We start from the raw sequence: 20,672 nt of genomic DNA, 5'->3' as shown, positions 1-20,672 counted from the left end.
GAGCCCAGATTTCCATGTGAGAGCCAAGCCACTGCTCTTTGCTGCATGGGAGACCTGCGCAGCACTTAGACTAGGTGGCAACCTAGCTTAAGGCCCTTTAGTGACCACCATAAAAAGGCGTATTGGCAGTCACTAATGGGTTAATGTCCTTCTCTTTGTTGAAAGAAAGTTGGAAGCTCCCCATACACATTGGATTGTCAGCTAGTCCCACTAAAATTTGCGGAAATGGGCAGATAATCTATTGTATAATAACCTTAAGGTTGGAGATGAGGGTCATGTCATCTACTGGTTTCCCACCACAGCAAGACCATATAAGGTGGTGCTTCATGAGTCTTCCTAGCAGTAGTAGAAACTCTGAAGTCTAGGACTAGTACATGCTCCTATTGGATTAGTGCTTACAGATGATGTCTAAACATGTTGAAGAAGTGCATACAACTCTACTCTGGAATTGGTCTTTATGGTCTATAGGAAAGTTATACAGTAGTTCAGAAGGTAGAGGCAACTTGATATCTAGTCTCTTGGTTGCACAACTTGTTGAACCCTTTAGATTGCTTATTTGCATCCTTACTTGCTCGGCATTACCAGGGCATATGTAACATGGAACAAATCCATCCATATATCCTGAATACAACATGGTTAATTTCCAGTCTATACACAAACACTTACCTAATCCTAAACAGGAGACACGTAATCCAGACTTTCCTAGATTCCTGTGGAACAAAGAGATTTTTATTTTAATATGGAGTCAATATAAACAGATAAATATTACATAGATATGAAATGGATGATAGATAGATAGATAGATAGATAGATAGATAGATAACATATGAATGGATAGATACAATGGTGCTTGAGAGTTTGTGAACCCTTCAGAATTTTTTATATTTCTTCATAAATTTGACCTAAAACTCAGATGTCACACAAGTCCTAAAAGTAGATAAAGATAACCAAATCAAACAAATGAGTCAAAAATATTAGGCTTGGTAATTTATTTATTGAGGAATATGATCCAATATCACATTTCTGTGGGTGGTAAAAGTATCTTTAGGATTAGAAAATAATTTGAAAGTGAAATTGGAGTCAGATGTTTTCAATCAATGGAATGACAAACAGGTGTGAGTGGGTGACCTGTTTTATTTAAAGAATGTGGATCTATCAAAGTCTGATCTTCACAAAAAGTTTGTGGAAGTGTATTATGGCACTAACAAATGAGATTTCTGAGGATATCAGAAGAAGAGCTGTTGATGCTCATCAGGCTGGAGAACGTTACAAAATCATCTCTAACTATCTCTGAAAAGTTTCAACTCCACCACCAATCCACAGTCACATTGTGTACAAATGGAGAAAATGCAAGACAATTATTACCATCCCCAGGACTGGTTGACTAACAAAGATCAAACAAGGCATGTAAGAGCTCACAAGGTCGCAAATGAACCCAAGGTAACCTTTAAGCAACTAAAGGCATTTCTCACATAAGCTAATGTTCATTTTCATGAGTCCCCCATCAGCACACTTAACAATGGAGTGCATGGCAGGATTGCAAGGAGAAAGCCGCTGCTCTACAAAAAGGACATTGCTGCTCATCTGCAGTTTGCTAAAGTTCATCTAGACAAGCAGGAAGACTATTGGAGCAATGTTTTGTGGACAAATAATACCAAAATAGAACTTCTTGGTTTAAACGAGAAGCATTATGTTTGGAGAAACCAAAACACTGCATTCCATCATAAAATCCTAATCCCATCTGTGAAACACAGTGGTAGTAGTATTACGGTTTGGGCCTGTTTAGCTGCATCTGGGTCAGGACGGCTTGCCATCATTGATGGAACAATGAATTCTGAATTATACTGGCACATTCTAAAGCAAAATGTCAAGAAATCTGTTCATGAGCTAAATCTTAAGAAAATATAGTTGGAGACCTCAATATCACCACAGAACCCACAACTGATTCCTCAACAGGTGAATCTAGGTTTACACACAAAGCCTTAAGGGCAATCCAAAAATACAAAAACCTGGAAACCTCTAAAATAACAGAGCTGAAGCTCTTTTTTTTTTTATGGAGGAATGGGCTGAAATTCCTCCAAGCCAATGTGCAAGACTAATCAGCAAATACCAGAAACGTTTAGTTGCAGTTATTGCTGAGTCACACCAGATTCTGAAAGCAAAGGTTCACATACTTTTGCCACTCACAGACATGATATTGGATCAATGATTAATTTAACAATGGTCTTGAGTTTCCTCCATTTGTACACAATCTTTCTGACTGTGGATTGGTGGAGTCCAAACTTTTCAGAGATGGTTTTGTAATCTTTTCCAGCATGATAAGCATCAACAACTCTTCTTCTGAGGTCCTCAGAAATCTCCATTGTTTGTGCCATGATACACTTCCACAAACATGTGTTGTGAAGATTAGACCTTTAAATTATCTGCTAATAATAAAGGTTCACATACTTTTGACCCTCACAAACATTATATATTGGATCATTTTCCTCAATAAAATAAATCACCAAGTCTAATATTTTTGACTCATTTGTTTGATGTGGGTATCTTTATCTACTTTTAGAACTTGTGTGAATATCTGATGTAGTTTAAGGTCAAACTTCTGCAGAGATATAGAAAATTCTGTAGGGTTTGCAAACTTTCAAGCACCACTATATAAAATACATAGATTGATTGATAGATAGCTACACTATCAGATCAGCAGACTGAGAGTGGTAGTAGATTAGCCTCCTAGGCTTAAAGGAAGCTGTTGGCAATGTGAATTCCTTGCAATATGGGGCACCGTAAGCCCGTAAGCACCCCGTGCCTCTGATGCCACCAGATGTAAGGTGTAGCTATCCTATAAGTCAATGTTCGACCCTTTAAATACACCTTGAGACTTGACTTGGATAATAAGTAAGCTAGCACCTCATCTGCAAACAGCTGTTTCAGGGGATTGCCCCTCATCAGTGCAGAGCAGAGAGTACTGGCTTAATTGGTTAAGAGGCCTAAGTCAGGATTTGGGGGGAACTATCTTTCCTAGAATTCCAGAGGAGCATGTATGACCTATAAGTCCCTTCACACCGATTAAGGCACCCTCTCCTCAAGGACAGATAGTACCCCTGTGTTACAGAATGGCTCATTTTGCAGATGCTACTTTATTTGGGAGAACACAGTTATTTTTCCTCATTTTCAGCACCCTCTATAATAATCTCATACCTATAATTCATCTTGACTGAGTCTGTTTAATTTGTGGTCTATGTTTAATACTTCTACTGAATTGAGTTCACCCTGTTAAATATTCAAAGACTGCATTTTACAGTACTTATTTATTTAGTGCTTGCTGTCATAATTCATCTGTTTATTGAACACTAGTCCCGGCAAAATAATGAGGCCACCTAGATAGGACTCCACAAGGCATAACCCATACTCACTTCACATCAGACATTTCACATGAGACATCTCAGGGTGTTGGCATATTTTTTAAAGGTACACTCCTGGCAGGAGCATGATGCATGGATTAACAAGACAAGTGGAGAGTCATGTTCCGCCCCTCTCAGTACCTACACTAGGCAGAACATAGTATTAACTGGAGTGTTCAATGAATAGACATGCCATCACATTTGCCCAACGAGCTCCTTTTGGATTTGTCTACTTTATATAACCCATTTTCATGTGTTCTATTAGGTTGAGCCAAGAGTTATCATTTTGGAGTCCATTGCAAGGGATGACTCTCGCTTTATTCAAAGTGTAGAGCATCACACGTTGGATGATAACCCTCTATTCTCAGTAAAAAGCAAGGCTCATGCTCTAGTAGACCCATTGCATCGTATAACATAGGTGGCCCATCGGTTTGCAGTAGGTGCCTTGGCAGTGAGTTCTTAGCAGTTACCTCCTCCAGTTGGGGGTGTCAACAAGTACCAGCAGCATCTCCAACCTCAGTTTAGTTCAGTGCTCGGACAAAAATAGGACTAATGGGAGAGAAACAAGTAGGATACCAATAGTATCTAAGACGGACATTATTGTTTGCAGCCACATATGGAAAAATGGGTTCTTTGGGTCCACCAGAAGAAATTATTCTTGAGGTCCAATCCCTATATGATCCATAAAGTTTATTAGGTTTTGTTTCAAAGAAGTAGACTCTAGTGGTAAGTGACTGTCTCCCAAAGTAGCTTCAAATAGAGTTTTCTCTCTTGGACCTTTAAGAGCCTGGGCCCACCGGAGGACCCTTTGGTTCTCTGGGGTGCCAGTCCAATGCTGCATCCAATCTACATCATACATCCTACCATCAAAAATGGTGGGGGTGTTGGGAGGTTTTGTTGCCTTCAATAATGTGTCATTACTGAAGGAATCAAAAATTTGGCTTAGAACATCCTCTGAGCTTTTACCTTTTTTCTACCAGTTCCCTTTAAAGTCGACAAGAAGTGACGGCCATTGCAGATCCTACATACAAAGGCTGTCAACTAGACAGACCTCTGGAAGGATGTATCTGCCTGGCTATGCATTGATGCGTAGAGTGCATAGGCGTGCGCACGGGGTGTGCCGGGTGTGCCTGGGCACACCCTAATAGGTTCGTCACCTCCGTGCGCACTGCCCCCCAGCTGATTCCCCTTGTCTGTTTTGCTGGCTGCCGCCGCCCGCCACACTGTCAATGAATTTACAATACCTGGCTGTGGGCTGCCAGCGGGCGGTGGCTAGTATTCAAATGGAGGGGGCGGAGTCCCGGACCCGGCGGAGGCAGAGAGGGAGTGCGTGCTGTGAGGCGCGGCGCGGCGCAGGTTGATTTGACGTCACGTCACGCTGCGTCTTAGTACCCTGCGCGCCTGGCCGCCTGCTCGCCTGCTAGCTGGTGAGGTGAGGGCATATAAAAAAAGAAGCATGTTATGTTACCCCCCCGTCCCACAGTGCTACGAATCCTCTGTTGTCGCCTGTATTACCCTGATATCCCTCAGTTATATAATATATCTGAGGGATATCAGGGTAAATTATACAGGAGGTAATATAACTAGGGTTATCAGGGTACATGAGTGGCATATAACTGAGGAGGGCTAGGCTACTATCAGACATTTTACAGGGGTAATATAACTTATCTTACCCCTCACCCCTGTATTATGTCCCTGATAGCCCTGCTCACTTATATTACCCCTGTATAATGTACCCTGATAGATACCCCTTAGTTATGTTACCCCGCCCTATATAATGTACCCTGATACCCCTCAGTTATATAATATAACTGAGGGGTATCAGGTTAAATTATACAGGGCGGGGTATTATAACTAAGGGGTATCAGTGTACATTATTATACAGGGGTAATATAAATAAGGCTACTTTCACACTTGCGTTTGGAGCGGATCCGTCTGGTGTCTGCACAGACGGATCCGCTCCTATAATGCAGACGATGGATCCGTTCAGAACAGATCCGTCTGCATTATATTTTAGAAAAAATTCTAAGTGTGAAAGTTGCTCAGACGGATCCGTCCAGACTTTACATTGAAAGTCAATGGGGGACGGATCCGTTTGAAAATTGAGCCATATTTGTTAACCTCAAACGGATCCGTCCCCATTGACTTACATTGTAAGTCTGGACGGATCCGTTTGCCTCCACACGGCCAGGCGGACACCCTGCTGAGCGGAGCGGAGGCCAAACTGTGCCAGACTTATGCATTCTGAGCGGATCCGCATCCACTCAGAATGCATTAGGGCAGTACGGATGCGTTCGGGGCCGCTTGTGAGAGCCTTCAAACGGAACTCACAAGCGGAACCCCGAACGCAAGTGTGAAAGTAGCCTTAGGGGTATCAGTGTACATTATTATACAGGGGTAATATAACTAAGGGGTATCAGTGTACATTATTATACAGGGGTAATATAACTTAGGAGGGCTATCAGGGGACATTATACAGAGGTAATATAACTTATATTACCCCTGTATAATGTCCTTGATAGCCCTCCTCTGTTATATTACCCCTGTATAGTGTACCCTGATACCCCGTAGTTATATTACCCCCTGCATAATTTACCCTGATACCCCTCAGTTAAATTACCCCTGTATAATGTCCCCTGATAGCCCTCCTCAGTCATATGTCATCCATAGGCCCCCCATACAGTGTGTCACCCACAGATCCTCCATAACACTGTGTCACCCACAGATCCACCATAACACTGTGTCACCCACAGATCCCCCATAACAATGTGTCACCCACAGATCCCCCATAACAGTGTGTCACCCACATATCCCCCATAAACAATGTGTCACCCACATATCCCCATAACAATGTTTCACCCACATATTCCCCATAACACTGTGTCACCCACAGATCCCCCATAACACTGTGTCACCACATATCCCCATAACACTGTGTACCCACAGATCCCCCATAACACTGTGTCACCCACAGATCCCCCATAACACTGTGTCACCCACAGATCCCCCATAACACTGTGTCACCCACAGATCCCCCAAACACTGTGTCACCCACAGATCCCCCATAACACTGTGTCACCCACAGATCCCCCATAACACTGTGTCACCCACAGATCCCCCATAACACTGTGTCACCCACAGATCCCCCATAACACTGTGTCACCCACAGATCCACCCATAACACTGTGTCACCACAGACCACATAAACACTGTGCACCCACAATCCACATAACAGTGCAACCTGCGCACTATGGAGAGACTGAAAGGAGGGGAAGATCCGCGGAAGCAAGCAGGGGACGGCACAGCAGACGACTGAATAGCTTCTTTTGTAAGTAAATTATTTATTATAGTGCTGAAACTGCTTTAAACTCTAAAGAAAAGTTTAGGCAACGTTTCAGATCATACAAAGGCTGCTTGAAAAAGGCTCTTTGTATGAGCTGAAACGTTGCCTACACCACATGGGTGAATAAACCACTTTATTTTATCTGGAGTGCTGTCCGGTTTCATATATATATATATATATATATATATATATATATATATATATATACACACGTGCGCGGGGCGTGTGTGTTTGTGCTTTAGGGTGCACACCCTAATGCAATAGGCTGCGCACGCCTATGGTAGAGTGCCATTTAATTTCAGGTTTACCATTCAGGAGAGTTAGGAACATTGTTGACAACCTCGATAGCCGTTGTGATGGCTGACACATCCTGTTATCTCTATCAGAAAACTGAAGGAAGGAACTGTTCTAAATAAGAGATGCTCTAACCACATTTTTTTCAAAGAGCTTGCAGAAAAAAGACGACCCAAGAGCTTATATCATATATATGAATTTCCTGTGGATTTTTTATTTTATTTTGGATGGAAATGGTCTAAGGTCTGAGATCAATAATTAGTCATCTGCAATAAGCTATTAACTAAAGTGTTATCGGATTGTGAAGCAAGACTGTGATCAAGACATAAGTCTACATCTTTATAGAGACAAAGTCATGACAAGAAGCCAATAAAGATGATATGGCCTGAAACGCATAGTTCATGAAGGAAAAACAAAAATAAAGATCTTCTACAAAGAATAGTGGGCTGAAGTATCTCAGAAGCTGTGTTAAGGACCGATATCTAATGACAGAAAGCATTTGGTTGCCAAATGTTTTGGTTCTTAAGACTGGTACGACCATTTTTGATATTTGATTTTTGATATTTGAACCTTGATCATCCATAGTGGCGTCATGAATGGGTTAATCAGTGTGTCGGAGAGGATGAGTGAGCCTAAAGTGATGGTTGTTAAACCCCGGCCGTGTGGGCTCTCTGCTGTGTAATAAATAAGTGACATTGTGTGGCCACGCTTATCACAAGACAGATAGGTAATATATCAGTGAGATTGTACGGTGACTGGCGGCTAAGACCACGCCATGGAGGAGGAGGCAGCCAGGACCTCTGACAACACTGACTACTGATGGATGGTGCGGTACTGAAGACCTCCAGTCATGTATGGATGATGGATCAGTAGTTCTGAATACACTTACACATTCCATTTATCCAACCCACCTCAATACATCCACTGTACCTCCATGTAACCTATACACATAAACATGACCTGTATACTGCCATATAACCTCATATACCAACATATAACCAGTATACTGCCATATAACCTTATATACCAACATATAACCAGTATACTGCCATATAACCTCGTGTACCAACATACAACCAGTATACCTTATTGTAACCTCATATACCATTATACAACTAGTATACCTCCATATAACCTCATACAGTATAACATGACCTGTATACCGCCATATAACCTCATATACCAACATATAACCAGTATAACGCCATATAACCTCATGTACCAAGATACAACCAGTATACCTTATTGTAACCTCATATACCAGTATACAACTAGTATACCTCCATATAACCTCATACAGTATAACATGACCTGTATACCGCCATATAACCTCATATACCAACATACGACTAGTAAACCTCCATGTAACCTCATGTTCAACGATTGTACCTCCACGCAAGGTCATACACTATAACATGACTTGTATACCGCCATATACCCTCATATACAACCAGTGTTCCTGCATGTATCCTCATACACAAACAGTACACTGTTGTGTAATCTCACACATCATCACCATATAACCAGTATACCTCCATATAACCCCATTCACCGCCATATAGCAGCCCCGGCCCCCTCCTCATAGGTTAACTCATTCTCATACTGATGCAATCATGGACTGTATTATTGCCCAGGTCTAAGCCAGATCCCCAATGGGTTTGGTCAGCCACTAGTTGTAGTACCGCCATGTGCATGACCCCTCAGTCCCAGAAGGCTTTGCTTATTTCAAAGGGATTGTCCAATGTAATAAAAGCTAATAACGGCTCATAAAATACTTCCACATAATGTATGCCCATAGACTTGTGCCCACACAACATATGTACCTACTTCTAAGTGCCACCTAGAAATTGTGACTATACAGTAATGCATTTGTGCCCACTCAGTAACTGTCCGCAGACCAGTTATACCCACTCAGCAAACTGTGCCCACCTACCTACCAGCAAGTGCTAGTTCTACCTTTATACTGAAGTCCTGTAGGTGTCTACAACTAAGATGTATTTCGGTGTATCTCAGCACTATTCTGGTGTATCTCAGCAGTATTCCGGTGTATCTCAGCACTATTCAGCTGCAGCTTAGAGGAATCTCAACAGGCAGGGTACGGTATCTCAGCAGTGTATCTGCAGTTGTTTGGTGTATCTCAGCAGTGTATCTGCAGTTGTTTGGTGTATCTCAGCAGTGTATCTGCAGTTGTTTGGTGTATCTCAGCAGTGTATCTGTAGTTGCTTTGCTGTATTTCAGCAGTGTATCTGTATTTGCTCTCCTGTATCTCAGCAGTGTATCTGTATTTGTTCTCCTGTATCTCAGCAGTGTATCTGCAGTTTCTCTCCTGCATCTCAGCAGTGTATCTGCAGTTTCTCTCCTGTATCTCAGCAGTGTATCTGCAGTTTCTTTCCTGTATCTCAGCAGTGTATCTGCAGTTTCTCTCCTGTATCTCAGCAGTGTATCTGTAGTTGCTCTCCTGTATCTCAGCAGTGTATCTGCAGTTTCTCTCCTGTATCTCAGCAGTGTATCTGCAGTTTCTCTCCTGTATCTCAGCAGTGTATCTGCAGTTGCTCTCCTGTATCTCAGCAGTGTATCTGCAGTTTCTATCCTGTATCTCAGCAGTGTATCTGCAGTTTCTCTCCTGTATCTCAGCAGTGTATCTGCAGTTTCTATCCTGTATCTCAGCAGTGTATCTGTATTTGCTCTCCTGTATCTCAGCAGTGTATCTGCAGTTTCTCTCCTGTATCTCAGTAGTGCATCTGCAGTTTCTCTCCTGTATCTCCGCAGTGCATCTGCAGTTTCTCTCCTGTATCTCAGCAGTGTATCTGCAGTTTCTCTCCTGTATCTCAGCAGTGTATCTGCAGTTTCTCTCCTGTATCTCAGCAGTGTATCTGCAGTTTCTCTCCTGTATCTCAGCAGTGTATCTGCAGTTTCTCTCCTGTATCTCAGCAGTGTATCTGCAGTTTCTCTCCTGTATCTCAGCAGTGTATCTGCAGTTTCTCTCCTGTATCTCAGCAGTGTATCTGCAGTTCTCTCCTGTATCTCAGCAGTGTATCTGCAGTTTCTCTCCTGTATCTCAGCAGTGTATCTGCAGTTTCTATCCTGTATCTCAGCAGTGTATCTGCAGTTTCTCTCCTGTATCTCAGCAGTGTATCTGCAGTTTCTCTCCTGTATCTCAGCAGTGTATCTGCAGTTTCTCTCCTGTATCTCAGCAGTGTATCTGCAGTTTCTCTCCTGTATCTCAGCAGTGTATCTGCAGTTTCTCTCCTGTATCTCAGCAGTGTATCTGCAGTTTCTCTCCTGTATCTCAGCAGTGTATCTGCAGTTTCTATCCTGTATCTCAGCAGTGTATCTGCAGTTTCTCTCCTGTATCTCAGCAGTGTATCTGCAGTTTCTATCCTGTATCTCAGGCAGTGTATCTGTATCTCAGCAGTGTATCTGCAGTTTCTCTCCTGTATCTCAGCCGTGTATCTGCAGTTTCTCTCCTGTATCTCAGCTAGTGTATCTGTAGTTTCTCTCCTGTATCTCAGCAGTGTATCTGCAGTTCTATCCTGTATCTCAGCAGTATATCTGTAGTTTCTCTCCTGTATCTCAGCAGTGTATCTGCAGTTTCTCTCCTGTATCTCAGTAGTGTATCTGCAGTTTCTCTCCTGTATCTCAGCAGTGTATCTGCAGTTTCTCTCCTGTATCTCAGCAGTGTATCTGCAGTTGCTCTCCTGTATCTCAGCAGTGTATCTGCAGTTGCTCTCCTGTATCTCAGCAGTGTATCTGCAGTTGCTCTCCTGTATCTCAGCAGTGTATTTGCAGTTGCTCTCCTGTATCTCAGCAGTGTATCTGCAGTTTCTCTCCTGTATCTCAGCAGTGTATTTGCAGTTGCTCTCCTGTATCTTAGCAGTGTATCTGTAGTTGCTCTCCTGTATCTCCGCAGTGTATTTGCAGATACTTTCCTGTATTTCAGCTGTGTATCTGTAGTTGCTCTCGTTGTAGTTTAGCTCAGCAGTTGCTCAGATGTATACCATCAGTAACAGATGTATCTAAGTAACAGCTCATGTGTATCCCAGGAATAGTTCAGGAACATCTCAGGAATAGTTCAGGTGTGTCTGAGGAGTAGCTCAGGACGATGTGTATCCCAGGACTAGTCCAGGTGTAGCTCACAAGTAGCTGAGTTGTATTCCAGGAATAATTCAGGCATATATCAAAAGTAAATCTGGTTTGTGTCTCAGAACTAACTAATGTGTCTCTGGGACAGCTATCTCAAGTCTAACTCAAGTGTACCTCAGGAAAAGCTCAGGTATATCGCAAGAAAAGCTCAGGTATATCTTAGGAAAAGAATAGGTATATCTCTGGAAAAGTTCAGGTATATCTCTGGAAAAGTTCAGGTATATTTCAGTAAATGCTCAGGTATATCTCTGGAAAAGATTGAGTATATCTCATGAAAAGCTTAGGTATATCTCAGAAAAAGCTCAGGTATATCCCTGGAAATGCTCAAGTCTGTCTCTGGAAAAGCTCAGGTATATCTCTGGAAAAGCTCAGATATATCTCAGTAAGTGCTCAGGTATATCCCAGTAAATGTGCAGGTATATATCTGGAAGAGCTTGAGTATATTTGAGGTAAAGGTCATGTATATCTGAGGGTTAGGGCTCATGCACACGTGTTCTACTTTTTTGCGGTGGGGAGGCATGGATTGAAATTCCACAGAAGTGCTTCGTACTGCTTCTATGGGCTTCCGATCTGTTCCTCTGCTCCTCACCGTTCCGTATCTTGTGTATTGCAGATCCATTAAGTCAATGTTTGCGGTCCGCAATACGGGCAAGGGGCACACACACTCATAGCATAGCACATAAAAGTCACTCTGCTGACTCCATTACTGCAGAGTCCAGACCTCCTCTGCCATTAACATCAGCACAAAAACTGTGCTGTGCCGGGAGCTTCCTGGCATCAGTTTCTATGGCTGAGCAGCTGCATCCAAGCCTTCCATCACCAAGCATAATGCCAGGCGATGGATGGAGTGGTGTAAAGCAGCCTACACTCATCTCTGGAAGAGGGGACACATTTTCTGTGGAGTGACCAATCACGCTTCTCTTTCTGGCGGTCTGATGGACGAGCTGGGGTTTGGTGAATGCCTACCTGACTTCATTGTGCCTGAGGGTGCTATAAGGATGTTTTTCAGGGGTCGGCATCGGCCCCTTAGTGCCAGTGAAGGGAAATCTTAATGGTTCAGCAGACCAAGACACTGTGGACAATTGCATGCTTACAACTTTGTGGGAACAGTTTAAGGAAGGCCCTTTTCTGCTCCAGCATGACTGTGCCCCAGTGCACAAAGGTCCATGAAGGCATGGTTGGGGGAGTCTGGTGAGAAAGAAACTGACCTGCCGCTCATAGCCCTGACCTCAACCCCATGCAACAACTTTGGGATGAACTAGAACGGAGATTCGGAACCATGGCCTGTCCTCCAACATTAGTATCTGACCTCACAAATGCTCTCCTCGTTGAATGGGCAAAAATTACCACAGATACCTTCTAAAATCCTGTAGAAAGCCTTCCCAGAAGAGCAACAGGGGGACAACTCAATGTCTATGGATTTAGAATGGAAGTTCATAAAAGCTCCTGGAGGTGGATGGATATACAGATGGACGTATGGAGAGATAGATAGATATTTAGATAGAGTAGATATATAGATAGACAGATATGAGATAGACAGACTGACTGACAGATAAATAGATATTAGATAGATAAATAGATATGAGATAGATAGACATTAGGTAGGTAGATAGATAGATAGATAATAGATAGATGTTAGAAACAATCAGGGACAGTCCTGGCAAGCTCGGGACAGATAGATAGATAGATAGATAGATATAGATAGACAGATATGAGATAGACAAACTGACTTACAGATAAATAGATATTAGATAGATATGAGATAGATAGATAGATAGATATTAGGTAGATAGATAGATAGATAGATAGATATTAGAAACAATCAGGGACAATCCTGGCAAGCTCGGGACAGTTGGCAGCTATGGAAAGATGTATAGATAGATAGATAGATAAATAGATATGAGATAGATAGACATTAGGTAGATAGATAGATAGATAGATAGATAGATATTAGAAACAATCAGGGACAGTCCTGGCAAGCTCGGGACAGTTGGCAGCTATGGATAGATAGATAGATAGATAGATAGATAGATAGATAATAGATATGAGATAGATAGACATTAGGTAGATAGATAGATAATAGATAGATATATAGATAGATATTAGAAACAATCAGGGACAGTCCTGGCAAGCTCGGGACAGTTGGCAGCTATGGATAGATAGATAGATATGAGATAGATAGATAGATATGAGATAGATAGATAGATAGATATGAGATAGATAGATAGATAGATAATATGGAGATAATAGATAGATAGATAATATGGAGATAATAGATAGATAGATAGATAGATATGAGATAGATAGATAGATAGATAGATAGATAATATGGAGATAATAGATAGATAGACTGATAGATAGATAGATAGATAGATAGATATGAGATAGATAGATATGAGATAGATAGATAGATAGATAGATAGATAGATAGACATATAGATTTATCGTGTCTGATCGTCCTTATAGATGTTGGGTTGCTCTTACCTGTATTTCATGCCAGTAGATTTACCAGTAGACTCGCGCAGGATGTTTGAGAGAAGGGGGAGCAGCTTAGTAGTGTTTTTTGTCTCCGGCGGGGGGGTGCGTTGTTTCGTCTGCCCCCCATTTCCCCCATTTGGCCCGCCAGAAGGGCGAGTGGGGCAGAGACGGTCCTCACTGGTCCTACTTCTTAATGTCTGCTCTGTGCAAGCAAAAGAAACTTGCATATTGAGAGCGAGAGGGAACAAGCACGGTGGGAGCCAATTTGACGTAATGGGGGGCTTTGCGGATGCCAAGGGGTCCAAACCTGTCCAGGAAAGGGGTAGGGGGGATCAGGAGCTGCAGAAAAGAATGGAGAAGGGACAATGAAGGAGAAGTGTCAGAAGACCAGGAGGAGGACGAGGAAGGACCACACAGAGGTGGATGCTGAATGGGAAATATGTGTTTGGATACAGGAGAGGTATGGAGAGGGGGATGGAGAGAGACAAGGGAGGAGGGATGAGGGGGATGGGACAAGGGGAAGACAAAAAAGTGAGTGGTCCAGGAGGAGATATGGAGGGAGTCAGGATGCTTCGTGGGTTTGGGCAGAGAGTAGAGTGGTATGGATCCCAGGGGGTGGCTGATGACTACAGAGGACTTGAGGAGATGAAGGAAGTGCAGAGCTGATGCTCTGCGTGCAGTGGTGGGACAGCTCTGCAGTTATCCAGGGGGCACTCCACATCCCTCCCTGCTCCTCTCTCGGTTTCTATCGCATCCCTCTCTGCACTGATGCAGCTAATAGGAGCTCCTCCTCCTCCTACTGAATCTACTCGCACTCTGGATGCATAGACTTTATGTACACAATCCCACATAGTGCTAATGAGGCACACACTAACTCGGCCCGCATGGAAAAGAGAAGGAAGGGTGGTGGTCTTGGTGGTGGGGGTGATGCTGAGCAACCTCTGCCTGTAGTCGGCCGCAGCATCTAATTGTCTGCAGATCTATGACAGAAGAGAAGTGCAGGGCAGGTGTATGCCAGGAGAAGACTAGGACAAACCATGCAGTGCTGAGGATATGATAGGACCTGCAGGGTAGGGGGAAAACAAAGAAGAGAGACTAGTAGTCTGCATGTGGTGACCTACCAGGTGTGTGTGGGTGTATAGACAGTGATACTCTGCAAGAACCTAGTAAGGGAGGGTGATAAGACCATGATGCTCTGCAGGTACCAGGCCAATGCGGTGGTAAGATCCAGGGTAAGGCAAGTATTGATAGTTAGGACCTGCAAGAACCAAGTAAAGGAGGGTGATAAGACAATGATGCTGTCCAGGTACCACGCCATGGTGGGGGTAAGATCCAGGGTACAGCGAGTATTAATATTAAGAATGATGCTCACCAAGTGCCAGGCCAAGGTGGTGGTAAGACACAAGGTGAGACGAGTATTGATAGTTATAACCAGCAATAATCAAGTAAGGAAGAGTGTTCAGGCTCTGATGCTCTTCAGGTCATAAGACACCAGGTATGGAGATGATAGACTATTACGCTCTGCAAGAAGATAAAGAGGTTGTGCTACGAAAAATATTCTATATTTCTCAAACCAGAACCTGGACCTGCATACTTTTGTAATTGCATGGAATTAAAATTTTAGTATAGCTACTGAGTTATTCAATAAATTGTATCTGTATGGCGCCACCTGCTGTTTGTTCTGTTCCTTATTTCTCTGTCCACAATATTCCATTATAGTGGTTGCACATGCTCAGTTGAAATCATGAGTTGCACGCGCTCAGAATAAAGGGGTGTCCGGTTGCTGATATCGATGACCTGTGCTGAAGATAGGTCATCAATATCGAAAACCGGTCACCCCTTTAAACTGAGTGCATGCAACTGAAGATTTTAAATGAGTGTGAGGATAAGTCATCAGTAGAGGAAACAACCCTTTTACATTTTCAACTAGCACCAGCTCTATCTTCTGTTAGAAGCTGTGGCCGTCACAGGGAAAGAGCTGCAGCAGAAATCACACGCCCCTGAGAAAGGACATGCCCCCTGAGAAAGGACAAGCCCCCTGAGAAAGGACAAGCCCCCTGAGAAAAGACAAGCGCCCTGAGAAAGGACAAGCCCCCTGAGAAAGGACAAGCGCCCTGAGAAAGGACAAGCCCCCTGAGAAAGACAAGCCCCTGAGAAAGGACAAGCGCCCTGAGAAAAGACAAGCGCCCTGAGAAAGGACAAGCCCCCTGAGAAAGGACAAGCCCCCTGAGAAAAGACAAGCGCCCTGAGAAAGGACAAGCCCCTGAGAAAAGACAAGCGCCCTGAGAAAGGACAAGCGCCCTGAGAAGACACGCCCTGAGAAAGACAAGCGCCCTGAGAAAAGACAAGCGCCCTGAGAAAAGACAAGCGCCCTGAGAAAGGACAAGCCCCCTGAGATAAGACAAGCCCCCTGAGAAAAGACAAGCCCCCTGAGAAAAGACAAGCCCCCTGAGAAAAGACAAGCCCCCTGAGAAAAGACAAGCGCCCTGAGAAAGGACAAGCCTCCTGAGAAAACACAAGCGCCCTGAGAAAGGACACGCCCCCTGAGAAAGGACAAGAACCCTGAGAAAAGACAGCTGTCAGCTTGAAATAAATGTAGCACAGCAATTGGACCAATGATTGGGGAGATCTCTGGATCCATGTGAGGTACAGGGCTGGTTCTAGCTTTCATGTTAGATATAGCTTGTCATGCACCTGATGCCTGATTTATCATTTTTTACATTAAACATGGGATAATCCCTTTAAAATGAGAGAGTATGTTCTGCTGGACCATGCCAAGGAGCTGGTAAGACACACCAGGTAATGAAGGTGTAGACAATTATGTACCCGTAAGAACAAAGAGGGGGGAATATGAGTCTGTGCAGGAACCAGACCATGGAGGTGATAAGACACCAAATAAGGAGGGTGTAGATAGTTATGTCCTGTAAGTAAGCAATAGTTCTGTATCCAAAAACAAAGATGAGGAGATGTCACAATCAGTGGTGTATCTTGGTTTTGTGCTGCCCTAGGCGAGACTAAACTCGGGCACCCCCCTAATATAAATTTGACCCACCCCTTCCTGTCAAGGCCAAACCCCTTTCTCTCTAAACCCCACCCCTTCCTATGTGCCACTGCCATCCACAGATCCCCCTCCCCTAAACAGTGCCATCCACAGATCCCCCTCCCCTAAACAGTGCCATCCACAGATCCCCCTCCCCTAAACAGTGCCATCCACAGAACCCCCTCCCCTAAACAGTGCCATCTACAGCTCCCCCTCCCCGACGCTCACAGGAGTACATTTATAAACTAATCAGTAACTTTAATCATTGCTGATCTCTTTACTGGATACCTTGCTCTGTCTTAGCTCCGGTAACAGCAGGCAGTGCGGGCGGGCGGCTCTCACTCACTGATGTCACGCGCCTGCGCCACCTAGTGGGAGGAGCAGGCGCGTGACGTCAGTGAGTGAGCGCCGCCCGCACTGCCTGCTGTTACCGGAGCTAAGACAGAGAAAGGTATCCAGTAAAGAGATCAGCAATGATTAAAGTTACTGATTCGTTTATAAATGTACTCATGTGACCGGCGTGGCCCTATATATTCTAACCCCCAGGCAAGCGTCCCTGTCACCATGGGAACGCCTGGGGGTTAGAATATACCATTGGATCTTCTGAGTATACTGGCATATAAGACGGATGGGACAAGGGGCAAACAAGGCATTTTTCTGCCCCATTGGCAAGTGCCGCCCTAGGCAAATGCCTTGTTTGCCTCGTGATAGATATACGCCACTGGTCACAATGATGTTAGGTTTTGCACCGGATCTGCTGTATTGATAGAACACAATACCCGGTAAAGTGGACATTAACATTGATGTTCTGCAGGTACCAGCTAGGCAAGTATTGAAACCATGGTGACATTACCACATACCTTATGCAAGTTTTTGATAAGTGAGGTGTTAAAACATCAGCGTATTTTCACCACTTAGAAACTAGGATGTTAACACTGCTACTTTGCAGGTTCTAGTTACGAGGTGTTAAGACACTGAAGATCTGAAGGAACCGATTCATGTGGTGTCACACTGCTTCTTTATAGTTTTGACTCAGGAGAGCTGTTATGTCATAGACAATCTGCAGGTCAGAAGCAACACGTGGAGAAGGAATTAATAATGTTCTTTAGGCCAGGAATCTGCGCTGGCTCTGCAGATTCCAAGTTGGTCTGTTTTGCAGGTACGAGGCCAGTGAGATGCTCACACTGTGCAGGTGCTAGATTGGTAGGTACCAGGTCTTTGAGGTGGTGAGACTCTACAGGTATCAGATTGATAAGATGTGGATGCTATGTTGGTAACCAGGATTGTAACGTGCGAGTACTCTGCAGGTGCCAGATTGGTTGGGTGTTGACATTCTGGAGGTACCTGGTCTGTAGGTACCACATATCTGGATTTAGCTATTTTGATCATAGAACTAATGTTTTGGTACCACATGACTCGCTTGTTAATACTAGGTACCTGTGTTAACAGCTCAAAGGTAGACCCTAGCCCCGAAGGTGAAGAATAAGAAACAGAAGTTCTTTTTCTAGTCTTACACTGAATCATTTACAGAATGTATTGTAGGATGGTCCCTGATGACAAGGTCAGAGATCCTAGACTGGAGCTCATGGAGAACACACTGACTCATAATTACTGGACAGGCCTCTGGCAGCAGAAGATTGTACTCTCTGTTCCAACAGGAGCTTGGACTTGCTGTTAATTATAATAAAGCACCTGCAGAGTCAGCACCTGTCTCTGAATTGATCAGAAATGATTCTTCTAATCGATGGCCGAGAGCCATAGACATTACACTTACAGAGCAGAAGGGTTAAACAAACAAACATCTCAGTAACTTAAGAGTAAAACTTCATATGAGGAAAGACGTGGTGGTGGTGGGGGGGGGGGGTGCATGCTCGAACGTGAGCGAGATGGATCTGTGAAGAGATTTAATGCAGCACACAGAGAACTGCAGCAGAAAGCTCTGCCACAAAGAGAATTTTCTGACTCAGCATGTTGTGACGCAGACTAAAAGAAAGAGGGAGAAAAAGAAACCCAACCAGAAAGGAACAGACCTGCAATGAAGATACAGGCATCTAACCAGATAGACAGACCTCATCCGAGGAAAGGTAGACAGAGACAGAAGATATGTATAATGGATACTTCAGTGACAGGCCGAAAGACAGACACAAAGAGAGAGACTTAGATGGAGACAGAGACCTAACAAAATAAGAACTCTCTAGAGATTGACATAAACCCTGCGTGGTAGAGACAGACATCCAACAAGTGAGATGGACCAAACCAGAAAAAAAGAGACTAAGGCTAATTTCACCCTGGCGTTTTTGCTGGACCTGGCAGGGTTACTGATAATACAACCGTCTGCATCCGTTATGAACTCCATTGAAAGTCAATGGGAGACGGATCTGTTTTCTATAGTGTCAGATGGTGTCAGAGAAAACAGATCCGTTCCCATTGACTTGCATTGTAGGTCAGGACGGATTGGTCTTTTTCTTCATCCCAGGACGGAAAGCAAACTGCAGTATGCTTCAAATCGCTCTCCGGTATGAGAAGGGAATGGCATGCATTTTGGAGCACTCTGTTCTGTTCAGTTACGTTTTGTCCCCGTTGACAATGAATGGAGACAAAACGAAAACGTTTTTTTCCAGTATTGAGACCCTATGACGGATATCAATACCAGAAAATAGTAACTCTAGTGTGAAAGTAGCCTTAACCAAACAGTGACATAATACGAGAGAGACAAAGACCAGGCCTGGGAGAGACAGAGATATGACCAGTGGGCAGGGACCAAACCAGTACAAGATTTAACCAGATAGGACCTATGAGAGAGACAAAGACCAAACCTGGTAGAGACAGAGATCTGACTAGTGAGACAGTAACTAAACCAGAAAGACAGTGACCTAACCAGAGAGGGATAAAGGCCAAGCCCGGTAGAAGCAGAGATCTGACTAATGAGACATTGACCAAATAAGAAAGACAAAGAATTGATCAGATAGAGAAACCTTATGAGAGAGACAAAGGTCAGAAACAGAGATACAACAGGGACTAATCCAGAAAAAAAGGGACAGTGATTTAATTAGATGATTATATTTCACCAGAGAGAGAGGTACAGGATAAACTGCAAGATACATGGACTACTAACCAGGAAGAGAGAAATATTTAAAGGGGTTGTCCAGGTTCAGAGCTGAACCTGGACACATCCCCTTTTATACCCAGGCAGCCCCCTGATATGAGCATCGGAGCATTTTATGCTCCGATGCTCTCCCTTGCCCTGCACTGAATTGCGCAGGGCGAAGGAGAGCGCAGGGCGAAGGAGAGCTCATATCAGGGGGGCTGCCAGGGTGAAAATGGGGATTTGTCCGGGTTCAGCTCTAAACCTGGACAACCCTTTTGAGGACCCTTTGGTAATAACGCTCGTTGGCGATGACCAGGCAGTGTAAATGTACCACCGATTACCTGATGAATGAGTGAAATGCAAAAATGATCATTTACTGGCAGCAGATCGTGCCGTGTAAACACGATCCTCTGCCGGAAAACAATGAGTCCTTATGGGGAAGAGCAATGGCATTAGCGATCACTCCTCCCCATACTCTGGACGCGATCACAGCTTGTAAATGCACCGATCAGCAGATTGTCGGGAAGGAACGCTTCCTTCCCGACAATCTGCTGTAATATCGGCCCGTGTAAAGAGACCTTTAGAGAGACAGAAACAGAGACAGAAAAAAAAGAAGAGATACAGAAACCAAGCCAAGTGGAAACAGAGATCCAACCCAACCAGAAAGAAAGAGACAGATTTATATAAAGAGACACATCAGAGCGACAATTGACAAGAGAGACCCAACCAGAGTGAAAGAGACAGACACACAGACATAAAAACAAAAGAAATCAGATAGAAGTAAATGGACATAAAATTTGCTCCAATAGAGTCGGCAAGAAGCCCCATTAAAAATACAGAGAGGGCAGAGACAGACCACAACACAAACCCAGTCTTAAAGGGACACCA

The 20,672-nt window shown here is 43.8% G+C and overlaps 1 protein-coding gene across 1 annotated transcript in view; it reads right to left on the bottom strand.

Annotated features, from left to right (window-relative positions):
* The window catches only part of KCNAB3 (potassium voltage-gated channel subfamily A regulatory beta subunit 3), a 68,663-nt gene extending 53,808 nt beyond the window's left edge, over nucleotides 1–14,855 (bottom strand). Inside the window, exons 1-3 of the mRNA XM_044282733.1 lie at nucleotides 14,778–14,855; nucleotides 13,663–13,963; nucleotides 667–710 (exon numbers count right to left, since the gene is read on the bottom strand). Of these exons, the coding sequence (XP_044138668.1) occupies nucleotides 667–710; nucleotides 13,663–13,883 (265 nt within the window). The 5' untranslated portion in view covers nucleotides 13,884–13,963; nucleotides 14,778–14,855. The remainder of the gene's footprint in view (nucleotides 1–666; nucleotides 711–13,662; nucleotides 13,964–14,777) is intronic.
* Nucleotides 14,856–20,672: the final 5,817 nt, after the last annotated feature.

This window comes from Bufo gargarizans, chromosome 2 (genome assembly GCF_014858855.1).
Source record: "Bufo gargarizans isolate SCDJY-AF-19 chromosome 2, ASM1485885v1, whole genome shotgun sequence".
In the NCBI taxonomy this organism is placed as follows: Eukaryota; Metazoa; Chordata; class Amphibia; order Anura; family Bufonidae; genus Bufo; species Bufo gargarizans.
The sequence above is the reverse complement of the archived record's forward strand: the minus strand, read 5'-3'. Positions and strand labels throughout refer to the sequence as shown.